The 15,050-nt window shown below is 35.8% G+C and overlaps 1 protein-coding gene across 10 annotated transcripts in view; it reads left to right on the top strand.

Annotated features, from left to right (window-relative positions):
• The window catches only part of Mbs (Myosin binding subunit), a 284,430-nt gene that overhangs the window by 126,968 nt on the left and 142,412 nt on the right, over window positions 1-15,050 (top strand). For 8 of the 10 annotated variants that reach the window (XM_081727797.1, XM_081727795.1, XM_081727802.1 and 5 more), the window contains 4 exons: window positions 4,453-4,588; window positions 7,039-7,168; window positions 11,800-11,916; window positions 14,610-14,819. In XM_081727797.1, the coding sequence (XP_081583923.1) occupies window positions 4,453-4,588; window positions 7,039-7,168; window positions 11,800-11,916; window positions 14,610-14,819 (593 nt within the window). The remainder of the gene's footprint in view (window positions 1-4,452; window positions 4,589-7,038; window positions 7,169-11,799; window positions 11,917-14,609; window positions 14,820-15,050) is intronic. The other 2 variants (XM_081727801.1, XM_081727803.1) reach the window with 2 other exon arrangements.

Genomic DNA, 15,050 nt, shown 5'->3' with positions numbered 1-15,050 from the left:
TATCCTTTGCATGTGTAATTTCTTCAGTAATTCTGAAGATGATCAGCCTTGTTCACGGTAACTTTTTTTATTTATTTATTTTTAAAAATGTATTTAAGGGAGAAGTAGACAATGTAGATTTGAAACTGCAGATTTTAACTGATCAAAGCTGACGATATTTAGCTGAAGCAGTGAAGAAATTATACAAGGCTCATTCAATAAATAAGTGGGAATATGTTTCTACAAAATGCTTATTACAGGCAACAAAATATTTACATCACTATTTTTCAAGAGCCTCCTCCCTCTCCATTTCCTTTATAGTGCAATGTATTTATGGCAGCGCTTGACAAGAACATTGATTCCGCTGTTGTCTTCACAAAGTTTTTTTTTTTTTTTTTTTTTCTGTTTTGATATTGTCCATCAACTATAGCCTCCTTCGCTCCATCTCTTTCCTGCCACCAAACTTCCTAGCATGTTCCTCATGATTGTTTCTTCGAAGCAAAGGCCCCAACCCATCTCTTTCCAATTACATGTAAAATTGTTCGCTTCTCCCTACTATTTCTAACACCTTTTTTTTTTTTTCGTTTTCCTCTCGAACCTGCTAATTTTCTCCATTCTTCTCCACTCTCCATTTCGAAAGCTTCCAGTCTTGCTTCATCGTTTATCCCTAATGTCTGTTTCTGCCCCATACGTAAAATATTTCACACGAAGCATTTTAGGAGTCTTTTCTTAACACACTATCCAAGGACCCACAAAATACTTTTCTTCCACTTAAATACTTCTTCCACCGTTCCTATTCTTACTTTTATTTCACGTTCGCACTTCATATCATGACTAATAATACTACCTACATATCGAAAACTAGTTACCCGTTCTATTTTCTCCTCTTCTACTTCTATATTTGACATTGATCGCTTCATTCCAATCACCATTGCTTTTGTCTTCTTAATATTTATTTTAATTCAATACTCTTCTCTGCTATTCGTCAGGTTTTTAAAAATCTTACTGATTTTCTTTTCAGATTCTGCAAGAAGCGCAACATCATTGGCAAACCGCATACAACGAATCAGTGTACCTCCTATCGAAATACCGTGTTCATTATGTAGGGTCTTTTTTAGTAATTCTTCTAGATAGATATTAAATAATGTTGGCGAGAGACATTCTTGTCATACTCTCCTTCCAATTGTACTCTCCTCTGTCATTTCTTTCCCTATTCTAACACTTACTTGTCGGTTCATGTATAGGTTTTTATTAAGTCTTCGATCTTTCTATTCAGACTTAACCTTCTTCAGAACTTCGAACAACAATACGCAGTTCATGCAGTCAAAAGCCGTTTCTAGATCAATAAATACAACACATACTTCTTTTCTGTTTTCTATAAACCTTATACTTACTACCCTTAATAAATCAGTAGCATCTCTTGTACCATTACACCTCTCCCAAACCCGAACTCGTCCTCCTCACTTTCTTCATTTGTTCTTCCATACAGGCTTCTGTTCGGTATTCGAAGCGTAACTTCTGCTGCATGCGATGTAAGATTCAATAGTTCTGTAGTTCTCGCATCACTCTGGGATTCAATTTCTTACACACCGGTATCAGTATCGTCTTCAGGAAATTTCTGATCGCTCTCTCGTTTCATATACTTTATTGTACAGTTGCAAGAATTCTTTGTACTTCAGCGTCTAAGCCACGCGGTATATCCGTACTCTTGTATAAATTCTCTACTTGTTCTTTCCATCTTCTTAAGACTTAATTCCTCTCGCTGACTATCTTTCCATTCTTATTTTCTACTGCAGTCTTAATACCCCTTGTTTCTTCCGAAGTTCCATTGATTTTACGTCTTTCTACATTTCCTGATATTTCTCAACTCGATAGTTTCTCTGTCTTCACATTTTCTTTTGTAAAACTTTCCCTTGCTCTGTCTGTTTCCCTTCATAACTCGTTGTTTAACTTCCCTTACATCTTTTTGCCCTCTTCTATATTAACCCATTTCCACCCCTCTTTTCTCTCATTTTCTGGAATATCTATTCTGTAACCCGTGGTTTCTTAGCCGTTTTGTGTTCGTGGTAACATACTATTATTGCAGGATGTTGTATGCAAAGTATAATATGGATCCGCCGTCGGTTATTAACTGCACCTATCCGTTCCTAGTTTTAGTACTTTCCTTCGAAACTTTCTAGGAAAAGATTTCTTGCATCCTCGTTTTCCAACTTTTCAGTTGAATATTCACTTCGACCAGTACAAGGCTTTGATCAGAGAAAATGTCAGCCCAGTTCTTCACTCTATTCCGATACCTATCCTGAATCATAACATAGTCCATTTGATATTTTCGGCCATCTACCGAGGATTTCCATGGATATCTTCTTCTCGTATGCTGATTGAACCAAGTATTCCCGATTACTAGGGAATTCTGTCTACAGAAATTGACTAGTCTCCCACTTCATTTCTTTCGCCCAAACCATATTTGCGTATGACGCTACATTCCTGACCTTCCTTTACAACTGCATTGAAATCTCCCATTACAGTTACACATACATCCCTCTTTTCCTTGTCCATATAATTTCTTCCGTTTTATGCGAAGTGGTCGATATGTATGTCTGTCACCACTAAATCCTTTTTTTTTTCCCTTAACATCATAACTCTGTCATCAACAAATTGTACTTTCAATACCTTCTCCTTTAAGCGCTTACCAAGAATTATACCCACACCATTATGACCGTCCTTTTCATTACATGAGTATAAAACATTCTATATCTTCGCTTCTCAAGTTCCCATTACCTTCCTTTCTAACGTACAAAATCCAAGTCGAGATTATTTTGTTTCATTTCCTTAAGGTTTTCTAATTTCCTTCCTTGTGACATGGTGGTATACGTTGCATGCCGCTATTCTAAACCTTTAGCTTGTCTTCCTTTCTCTAGCGATTTTGTTCGCACTGTTTCTCTTTCGTCCCGTAGTCCTTCCAAAGACATCCTCTTCCTAGAGTCGAATAGGGGAATACTTTATCTCCGGAACTATATTTTGGCCTGCGAAAGACCATTATAAAAATATTTCTCTTCCTACTGCCATCAAATTAGGATTGTTTCCCGTTGCGTTCCGCTTCGCAGTATCCCAACCGTTAGTCTCTTTGACCACGCCTGAAACTAATGTACAAGTTGCCCTACCAATCACTATTATTTCCACCAACTTGACTACTGGTGTTACTTGAATCCTTCTTTCTCCCAAAACACTCCGTCTGGCTATTTTATTTAGACCAATTTGGTAGGAGTGACCGTTCTGTTAGTGAACCACCGTGAGATCGCTCTAAATTTCACTTCAGTATGCAGTGTTTCCCACCCAATACAAAAGTGTCTTCGTAAATGTGGTGGTTATCGGGGAGATGTGAAGATGAGATGTTAGTTTTTTGAAAGTAATAAATATACTATGCTTTTGTTAGCTTTCGTTCCAGGATCTTTGATGTGCATGGAATGCAAAGTTCGATGTTAATGAAACATCGTGAAGCAATTAGTCTGATACTTGCATTAAGAAGTATCGAACTTCCGTTACACATATCGAAATATTCACTCTAACGCCCAACCTTTTTTATTAGCTTTCCTCATTCCTCCCCTCTTAATCTTCATCTGAATTGTCGATCCTCTCCTCTTACCAAACATAATTTCAATTCCTGACCCTCATGTGTGTACAACTAACTACCAAGAAATTCCTGGTATAAAATTTTACATAACATCAATCTTAATAAATACTATTATATTAGCCACATACTTATTTATTACATTAATTGCTGTAGTAAAAATTACTTCTTTATATTAAGGACCTCTTCGGCCTTCTAAAACACATGTCAATACCCATTCGCCTACATCATCCCCTTTTTAAAATTGCTAATAATGCCTTAGTCTATCTCCCTGCACCGATTAACATCTCATATTGATGAAACTTTGGGTCCCTCCTTGGCCTATGCTTAATTATTCAAATTGTCACAGGCTTATTCTTAGCAATACACTATGTATCAAGAATTGAATTTACTTTTAATACAGTAATTCACATTTGTCGAGATGTTAACTTCGGGTGACTTTTACGTACATTACATGCTAACGGTGCATCCTTCTTCATTTGCCTTTACTTACATGTCGGCCGGGGGATATACTATGGCTCTTATCTGTACCTTCATACTTGAAGAGTAGGAGTTGCCATCTTACTTTTATTTATAGCAACAGCCTTCGTAGGATATGTCTTACCTTGAGGTCAAATATACCTAAAAATAATGGTAATGGGAGACAGTTTTCTAACTACTACACATCATTCGGCTATTAAGGAGAAATAGTGTGGACAGCCATACTATTTTCGTGGTCTGTAATGCCGGAGAATATTAGGTTGTAATTATTACTAAGGAAAAATATTTATCATATGTTAGTAAAATTTATTATTATTATTAAGAATGATTCTGGTGTCTGAATAATTCGTTATTCAATGTTACAGGCACCTACGTCACCTCCCAAACCTCCTTTGGACAATGAGGAGTCTAATATCCCAGCGTGGCGGCGTTCAGGTTCCTTTAGAAATCGAATAGGTGCCAACGGTCGAGAAGAACCAACCTCGAAGTCCTCTGCAATACGTAAGTTATATATGTTGATTTCTCTTTGTGGTAGGCTTTAGATAAAAAATTTGATTTTAGTATGCTGTGCAGTGCTTGTTCCATAGATACGAATGCTCACTGAAGCGTACACTGTAGACTATATAATGATAATATGTTAATGTCTTTGTTTTGTTTACGCAGTCATATATTGTGCAGAAACACTTCTGCACTGTTTTAATTATTAATTATCATCTAATTCCCTTTCTTACACTAGAAGTTTCATCTGCGGATGGTCCTCCGAAGAAAATATCAAGGTTTTTTCTATTCATATATTTGCCATACTGTTTCCTTCCTTGTATTTGAAAAATACCTCCAGTTTTAAAACTTCAGCTCCAGAAATTCTTGTTTCACAAACTAAATGAAACTTTTATTTACGGCCATTATATGAAAATTGTTAACTATCTGCAAAAATAGCAATTCTTAATAATGTCACCATGTATCAGGGTAACCAATTCTTGAAGTGCATTGATGAGTGCTTATATATATTAAAAAAACCTTCATGGGCATTTGGGAATTCTAGGTTGATGATACGGTTCCAGCTTCTGTCTAGGGAACTCTCTTCCAGGTTTAGTCTTGGCATCTTAGTTCTAATGAAATATAATTAATAAGTAGCGTTTTCTGTTAGTGAAGATGTTTTATGAAGTATTTGTACTATTTGAACTGAGTGCTTCGAGGCTTCCAAATGTTTGGATAAACCCGGAGCAGCCAGATCTTAGTCATTTGAATCTCCAATATTTTCCTTTAATCTCGTTAGTCACTTTTCTTTAGTCATTCCTATTATGTATTAGTACAATTGCATTCCACTGAATGAGTACCTGAAGCACTAAAATTATCCACATAATAACTGTTATAGCTAGTAAAATAGTTTTGTAGTTACATCTGAGGTTTGTCACATTATAACCATACTTTCTTGCCACTTTCTGTAATTAAGCGTAGTAAGGGAAACAAAATCCATTTGGCACTCCTATTTGTATCGTCGTTAAGCTCGTGTTAGGTTTTCTATGTATTTAAAGCATACGATTTCCATTTCTCCAAGGTAAAAATAGGATATCCATTAAGTGACTCTAAAAGCTGTATTTGTTGGAATTGAAATTCAAGATTTTCTTTTAATGATACAAGTCTATAAGCTTTCAAGAAAATAATAATAATAATAATAATAATAATAATAATAATAATAATAATAATAATAATAATAATAATAGTAATAGTAATAGTAATAATAGTAATCCATACATTAGCCTTAATGTTGTACGAGTGAGCTGATTTATAGTGAATATGTGTTTTACAGAAAGCATAAAAAATAAAGAAATAAATAAATGTCACTACGGAATTGGAAGTAAATTTTCCAGAAATTACTAAATTGGAATTTACTATTTTTAGAAAAGATAATAAATTTCAAACTAACGTCTATCGCAATTGGAAATTGCATGCTTTACAAATATACAGAAAACATAACATGACCTTAAAACAAAAGATTCAGATAGGAAAGTCAGATTTCGTTCTCCTTGTGGCTCACACTCTTACAAAAAAATAAAAGTATGGTTTTAATGTGACAGTCAAGCTGCCGATGCTATTAGAAAACCATTTCATTATCTATAATAGCTGTTATGTGGATAATATTAATGATTCATGCACTTATTTAGTGGAATACAATCGTAATAAAACGTATGAGCGGTTCGGGGAGATATAGTATGTGACATTTTCTGACGGTCGACTACATTTGGAAAGAAGATTTAACATTCCATGCAACCAATGGGTAGTGTGATCGCCGAGGAACGTGATCCCTAACTTGACGGGCTGAAATGACCATATCGCCGAAAGCCCAGAAATATGATTACTAATCCCTAATCGTTCCCTTTGGTCTAGTGGATTCACTCTTTAGGTGAACGGGATGCTGAGTTCAATTTCTGTGAGAAAGCATTGAACGTATTGCGATGGGGTTCGAATTCCACCTAGATCCATGTCATATAGCCTCATTGCTGAAAAGGAACTTGTTTCTTCATGGAGTTTACTCAGTGATAATCTGTTTACATGTTCTGCCCGGAAACAGGTTCTTTCCCCCTTACTCTTACGTAGGTAGGCAGGGCAAGTAACCCAGTAGAGCAGGGTAAAGTGGCCAATTTCTTTCCTGTTTCGTTAAAAAAAAAATAGGTTGAGAATTGGGATACTTGATTTATGTTTTTCTTTGTCGTGGGAAAGCTATTAGGTAAATTCAGTATCTGGTGACTTTATAAGGGAGTTTACTTAACCTTCAATCGTTTTCGGATCACAGGAAAAAAAAAAAAAAAAAAATATTGTTGCTACCTTGTTTAGCATTTGTTTATAAATTTTCTTTTTGATTTAACGAAATACTTTTTTCCTTATCTTTTGTATATTCGGATTATTGTAATGCATACACATTGAGTAAATTCAACTGTTTTAAATTTCAGGGGTTAGCGAGAAGGAAGATAGTACTGCGAGAGGTATTTCGTCTTCCTCAATCAAAAGCAGAAGTAATCAGGAAGGTCCTGATGTTGAAGTGGTTCTCCGTAGAACACAAAGCTTTGAACATGATACCAAGTAAGTAGGCATTTTTTGCAGATTTGTTGTAGGCTGGGCTTTCTATCCTTTTTTTAACGAAGGTCACTTACATGAATTTCGTTAAGAATGTGTGAAAAAAAAACTACTTTTTAAATATTTCCGTTACAGTTCAGCGTTATTAGAGTGTAATATTAAGAATTTAGCTGATGTTAGACTAGAACTATTATTTTGGAGTTACGAGAAATCTCATTTTTGTTAATCGTGTAGATCGATAGTAAATAATGTCCATTTTTGCTTTTATATCTATATTTGTTTGTAGTACAGATCTGTATTACTAATGTTAATTAATATTCAAGTTAAGTATATGTATTCTTTCATGAAACTTTTTTTTCCTTTTAATAAATATTTTTAAGGTTTCTTAGCACTGCATAGAGGCTTCCTTTCTTCGTTGCATAAAATTCATTTTCAGTTTAATGGTTGTTTTATGCTGTTTCATTAACAAAAATAGGAAAATATGTAATTAATTATCCGGCATATCGTTTCATTCTAAAGATTTAATATAGGGTGGCCCAAAAGTAGGCATACAGTCCCGTCCCGTATTTTATATCATTTCTTATTGTTATCAAACAGGTAGACCTAGTTTCTTTATTATTTGTTCTTAACGTCTTTTTACTTACAACTTAAGGCAAAGGAACAGTCGAAGCAAATAAATCCATAAACTAGAATGCTATACTTGATCAATGCAGGGGTGTATACCTGCTTTTTGGTCCACTCTGTAGATTGAAGCATTTTTAACATGTAAAAAGCTTATATAATTTTAGTATTGTAGAGCTCCTTCGTGGCTAAGCAGTTAGCGTACGCGCTTTTGGCATTGGAGACCCGGGTTCGATTCCCGGCAGGAGCTCATGTGTTTCAGATTTCATGTTAATCAGAAAGTCCCGTCTCATATAGGTTCGCTACTGAAAGGGATATTAAACTCAAAATCAGTTCAACTCAACTTTAGTATTGTAATCGTTTACTACTTCCCAGTCCTTGGAAAAAGAATGCTGAATAAGAATGTACATTTCTCAATCAAGGTACTCTGTTCGAAAACTTAATATCTTAAAAAGAAAGAAAACTTCAAAGAAAAGTGGTTCTAATATTGGCCATTTTCAATACTCGTAGTATATGTAGGAAAAGACTATAGTTGTAAATCTTAAATATGGAGAGGCTAAGATTCTTTTCTTTCTGAACTGGTAAATGTCGTACATCAGGGTGTCTATTGGTCACGGAAGTCCCGAAAAAAAAAAAAAAAACGGTCATGAAGTCAAGAAAGTCACAAAATTTTGCTTTTGGATCACGTTTTTTTTTTTTTTTTTTTTTTTTTTTTTTTTTGTGTGTGTGTGTGTGTGTGTGTGTGTGTGTGTGTGTGTGTGTGTGTGTGTGTGTGTGTGTGTGTGTACAAATATGAATACAAACTAGAACATTTTGTTCTATAAAACCACTAAATTCACCATCAAAAATGTTTTATGGTCGGCTGTAGACGCTACCAAATCGCAAACAAAGCACGATTTTATCACATACATGAAAATTTGGCCTAATTCGCAACCAAATTCGCTCTTGAGAATGTTACTAAGTTGTATGGTTTGGCAAAGAAAAGGTCACGAAAAAGTCACGAAATTTCATTTTGGAGTTTTAGTAGGCACCCTGTACATGCAACGATGTAGGAGGTGCATGAAATGATACTGAATATTTATTGTATATATCAAGAAAACTATATGTAAAAATATAACATGGAACCCTTGCACGCATTAAGCGCAATATTAAGATAATGGATGATTAAAACAGGAGACACAGTAGTCTAGTGGTTAGTGTTGGACTCACGTCCGCGTAGTCCCGGGTTCGATTCCGGGGTGGTGCGTCCGACCAGCGTTGTGAGGCAAACTGGAGAGTCACGTGAAAACAAGACGTGACGGCCACTGGGTGTAGAAAGCTTCTGATGCGCCTGTTATGGACAGGGCGTCGCAGCGCGCCTCGCCGCAAGGTTAAACGTCGCTGACTGATGACGCTGGAGCTGGCTTAGACCAACAAAATGGGCTGTTACACCTATTGGATGATTAAAACTCTTAAAATTTTATCACTATTATTATGTCCTTTCGCTGATATTCTCACACTTTAAATCACTTAAATACACGGATATTTATTTCAGGTGTAGAAGGGAGTATAACTCAGGCGGTCAGTGGCGTAGGGAGATCGGTGATTATCCAAGGCTGCGATGAATTTCACTCCGTGCCATGATGATTTTACTAGCCCTCCAAGCGGCATGAAGATAGGTGGCTAAGACTACCACAATTGCCTTTACAGCTGGACAGCGATCTCACAGCCGGCGAACCACTCAGGAAACGATTCAGCTTCCTCTCGCAATGGAAAACTAACTATCGTTTTAGCGCGTTTTCCCTATATTATCTGTACAAAATATAAAACATTGGATACCAATGCGCTATATTCAGTATCTGAAGAACGACCCAACGAGGCTCATATACTGTAGTACAGTCATGCACTCTCCCTGAGAAATACAAAGTTTCTCAGTATTTGATTTGGGAGTTAACAGTAAAACTGGAAAATCCAGGTGTTGGTAGTAGCCTCCTTAAGATGCTACTAGTTGACGTATGAAAATCCATTTTTGAATGCATGATAGTTGCCCGTACACGGATATGCTCAGTTCGAGCAACACTGAAAGTCACTACGCGCTTTTACCTCCTTGAGAATATGTCCAACATGAATTTCTCACGGCTCATACTCTCCTATAGATATTTCCAACTAACATATACCAATGGGAAATGTACGGAGATGATAAATGCTTTTAAGTCAACGATACACAGGAAACAGTTCGAATAATAATAATATATTGGGAATTCTGAATGTGTTGTAGTTCGTTTGGCTTTCTACCCAGTTACTCTTTAGGATTCTACGAATAAAAAAGTACATTATTCGTGCGAAAAAAGTAGGATTTCAACGTTACTTTATGAACATGAACGCTTTACGAACGCTTTCATTTTAAATGCTGGTTAAAATGCATTTTGTACTCGGGTAAAAGTAATGGAACCGTGGATTGGTTACAGTATCGTATACACCTGAGCCATACTGCATACTCATGCACTTTACAAAGACTGTTTCGTAAATATACGGTAGCTTTTAGGAAAAGAACTAATTACCAGAAAATTGAAACTGTTCTAGACCACTGTAATTATGGCAGGGGTCGCGGTAGCTCAATGGTAGAGCGTTCACCTCTGGTGTATGGGGTCCCGGGTTCAAATCCTGCTCCCGCCAAGTGAACTTTGTAGTGGACAAAATGTGCGTGGGTTTTCTCGGGGCGCTCCCGTTTCCTCCCACTTTCTTCATTCCACCATTTCATTCATTTCTCATCTTCACCGTCTCCTTTAACGTAGCCGACGTAACGGTGGGACGTAAAACTCAACAATGTCATTTCATTTCATTTTATAATTATAGCGCACATACCTAATTGTAGCCCCAATAAATCATATCATAAACTACTACCTGGTCCATATTTTCCTCTTATATTCTGTTTATGAACATTGTAAGGTTGCGCACAGTTTTAAAGTATAGATCATGGTAATATCTTTTGCAGACTATGCAAGTCAAATCCATCGTTGTAATGACATTTTTTTTTATCCCTCTACGGTACGCATAGACGGTTTCAGGTTATTCCATTTGTAACAAATTATATCATCGTCAAATAATATAACAGATTTCAAGTTTATATATATAAATAATAAAAACTCTATACGTGTTTCTATATCAATTTACCTGTAAAGAGGAAAGAGCTGCCAAACTCGCTCTCGCCAATAACCCAAAATATGTACCTTATCGAACGCTTGATAGTATGTTCTCTCCATAGTTGATCAAACTGTTCTTAGATTGCCGTATCGTATGGAAACGTGGTGTTCTGTAATATAAAAATACCGTAATTCTCTCCTAGTTACAGAATATTGTATTTAAATATTGGTCTATTAATTCCCAAGTTACTATTAAAGAATTCATGAGGTGAGCATGCTGTTTTGCTCCAACTGTATGCACTTGATGTACTATGTACACTATCTATTCCTAAGTGTCCCACCCACTCATCCTATTTTTCTACAAACTTACATGCACTGATACCGCCGAGCTGTACTTATGCTGTATTCTGTAATTGCTAGCTGAAATTATTAATACTTTTGGCTTGATTTATTTTGCTACACATTTTCTTTTATTGATTTTTTTTTTCAAGAGTTGCTTTATGCATATTCAGTAACAAAAAGTTACGTTTATACTCACTCTTCCTTTTTTAACATGATGATACAATTTCGGGCGATTAGTATAACATGCTAATGTGGATAAGCTGTACTTATTGTTTACTTTAATTGTGAGTAGAATATTATACTATATATTTAAGTTGCTAATACTTTAGCTTTATTTACTTCGCCAGCCATTTTTTTGTATTAATCATTTTAATAGCTAAATTTAAAATTTGCTTTACACACACATGTATTCAACAACACGAAATTTATGTTTAACACTGAAAAAACATAATAATGCAAGATCGGGCTGTTGGTATAATATGCTTTAGTTCTTGTTTTATTACAATTAATTTTGCATGATTGTTGCACCCTGATTTTGTTTTCTGCATGTAGGTTTTATACCAGGTTACGTGAGTTACGTGATCGTATTAAAGCCAATTCTTGCCCTATCTTACACTCACCTCCTGTAACTACTCACTCTACAGCATTGACAGACATCTCTCTGCAAAGGTATAGTATAATAATCCTGATTTATTTCCCCACTTGCTTTTTCTTTCTTTCTTTCTTTTCTGTTAAGAAATGGTCATTATGCACATATTATATACTTTTTTTTTTTTTCGGAAATAACAAAGATAGCACACTGTACTCTTCCAAAAACCAGAATGACGCTAGTTTACTTGAGCGTTTTTGTTTAAAAAACACAATTACCTGATTTAACAATTTTAATCACGTTTTGATCAGTGTTAAGGGTCACCAAACAGAATATTTTTGTGCTGAGGTTTTAAGGATCTACTTCGTGGTTAAAGAGTACTGGCCGAAAACCTGTCTATACATAATACTACAATGCACATTTTGTAATTTACTCTTCAAAATAATTCAGTTAGTACGATATATGGTAATATGTTCATGATACTGTGACTGAAATGGCTTCTCATCATATACCTTGGCACCATTGATGAAGTCCAAAATAAATTTTGAACCGTTGTTTATTGCTTCTCCTGTTTATAATTTTGGAAAGAGTATAAAGTATTCCCATTATCGATATTTGGTGCAGAATTTGAAAATGTTAGAAACAGTGCCTACGATTTGAGCAAGCATCCAAATCCGTCTTCCCATTGAATATACTGTAAATAATTCAGAAGGTGGGAAATGAATTCATGGTTCATATCGTAATATAAAATCAGGTAAAATCAGGACAGTTTCATACACACTTGTGTAGGCCTGGATACAAAGGATGAGTCCTATCATACCATCTTTGAGGAATAGCGACCACCTTTCGCATTTCAGATGCAATTAGCATAATGAGCTACGTGAATAATCATGAATTTGATGAAACTTTCACGAAAATACATTCATAAAAAATAAATGCTTTCAGTCCGAGAATTATTAAAGTATTTCGTTGTATTGACAGTTTGTTGCTGAGTCTCGATTAACCTAGACGTTGGATTTTTTTTTTTTTAATGATTATAAGGAACTCCCGTAAGTTCGGAACATAAAGTAGATTGAGATCAAATTATCTGTTTGTTACAAATTATTGGTGTATCCATATTAAGAAAGTTGTGCATAATGACTATTTTTCTAAGTTAACTCTGGAAAATACGCTTTAAGTAACTTCTGTGTATTCATACGGAAGCAACATGAAATAGCAGTGTTGGTACAAAACCTTTCATTATTGCATGCAAAGACTCAATATTTGCTTGTCTAACGAAATGTATAGCTTGCGAAGCACTTGAGAATATTTGTGGGTAAATAAGTTCGATATTTTTGATGGTTCTTCCTGGAGATGGAAATGAGATGCAAAAGAGGAAGTAGACAAGTAAATAAAAATATCAATCAATAACTATATATACTGGGTTCGTATAAGATTGACATATTTATTTCTATTTTAATAAATTTTTATTTTGTAATGATCTGCAATTACAGTATATATATGATACAGGTTTTATATAGTCATTCCGTAGTAGCAGATGATTGTAACTTGGGATGTTGTGCAGGTAGTGATATGAGATTTGCAAGAAAACCAAACCTTTGTTTGATTATATGAGCACGGGGTATTTTTAGATGAAATTCAATATTCACCAAAATATGAGTGGAGAAATCTCTGTAGCAGGAGTAATATGTCGAGGAGTTAAGTCTGGTGAACGCGGCAGCCAAAGATGGAACCATCCTATCCTGTTCGGTACCCTGAGAAAATAAAAATACACGTAGGTATCTAGTTTCTAATGCGATGGTGTGCTATGGTACTGTTGATAGTACAGCACCTGGTAATTTTCATGTGATCTGAAACCCCTCCTGGGACACACGGTGGCTCAGTTGGTAGAGCGCTTGTCTCTGGTCCGTGGGATCTCAGGTTCAATCCCTTGTCAAGTAAGTTTGTTGTGGACAACATCGTGTCCGTGGGGTTTCTCGGAGTACTCCCATTTCTTCCCACGTTCTCATTCCACCGATTCTTCCATCATCATTCACTTGCTTCAATCATCTGCCTCATGTAGCCTAAAGGGCATAATCGTGGCTCGTTAAACCGAAAGATTTCTGAAACCTCTCCTTATACTCAAGTAGACTATGTCTGCTCTATGTAATTCATGGGCCACATGATGTACGTCTATGAAAGCGTAAATGGTAACTTTTACCACAAATTTAATAGAGTTACAATTAACTGTTATCGAGGAAATGATCTACGGGAGTTAAACCAATAGTAATAGATATCTAGATATTTAGTCTAAGCTATGCTGGGTCTTAAGTAATAATGTCATTGCCGGACTGTTGCTATGGTAATCTTGTTTATATTAACGTAATATCTGGACGGAATGCGCAGTTATCCTCGGTGCAGTTGTTTGTGTTATACCTAGGGATAAGTTTTGTATTTATAATTTACTGTTAACTTTTCACAAACACAGATTTCCTCTTCCCATGAAAACCTTTTTAGTGTTCGTTAAAAACTTGTGTTGATAGCACGGTACATAAGCAAAGCATGGTTGCCATGGTAACAAGAGGGAAGTGACGTAACCTGTTTTGTAAAGATTAGTGAAGTGTTTCATATACCATTTGTGTAAGCATGTAAATTATTTAGACCCTGTATAGTGGTCAGTCTATGTGTTTTTGTGCTTGTCAATATCAGCAGCAGAAAATGTCCAATAATTTTAAACCCGTTCACACGTGTAAACAGGGCTAAAGTACAGATAATGAACTTGTTACTTAACCAGGCAGTCGCATGCAAAGGAAGATCCTAAAGTTACCGCAGCGCTGGCAGAACCCGCAGCTAGTGTTACTACAACGACAACCACTGCTACTACCACTACCACCACTACTACAGTAGCTACTACGACCTCTACAGCCACAACATACACTATACCAACGAAGGTTCCCTCTTCACCTACTGCCGTTACTTCGATGCCCGCGAACCAAGTCAGAAGGTAAGTAAATGCGCACACACGATTATTCATGTTAGATATATATAATAGCAGCAATACCCACTTAAAAAACAGAAAGACAATAAGAAAAAAAGCAACCGTTTATTTCTCTTTCAGATTCCATACACAAGAACACGTTGACAAACGAGACAATTTTTCTTCCTTTTTTTTAACTGTATGTAAAGCTAGGTTGCCATGCTGCAAGAATCTTCTTGTAGCTGTCAGTAAAAAATC

The sequence above is a fragment of the Thermobia domestica genome, chromosome 10, assembly GCF_964235325.1.
Source record: "Thermobia domestica chromosome 10, izTheDome1.hap1.1, whole genome shotgun sequence".
Lineage (NCBI taxonomy): Eukaryota > Metazoa > Arthropoda > Insecta > Zygentoma > Lepismatidae > Thermobia > Thermobia domestica.
Note: the sequence above shows the minus strand (reverse complement) of the source record. Positions and strands in the feature narration are given on the sequence as shown.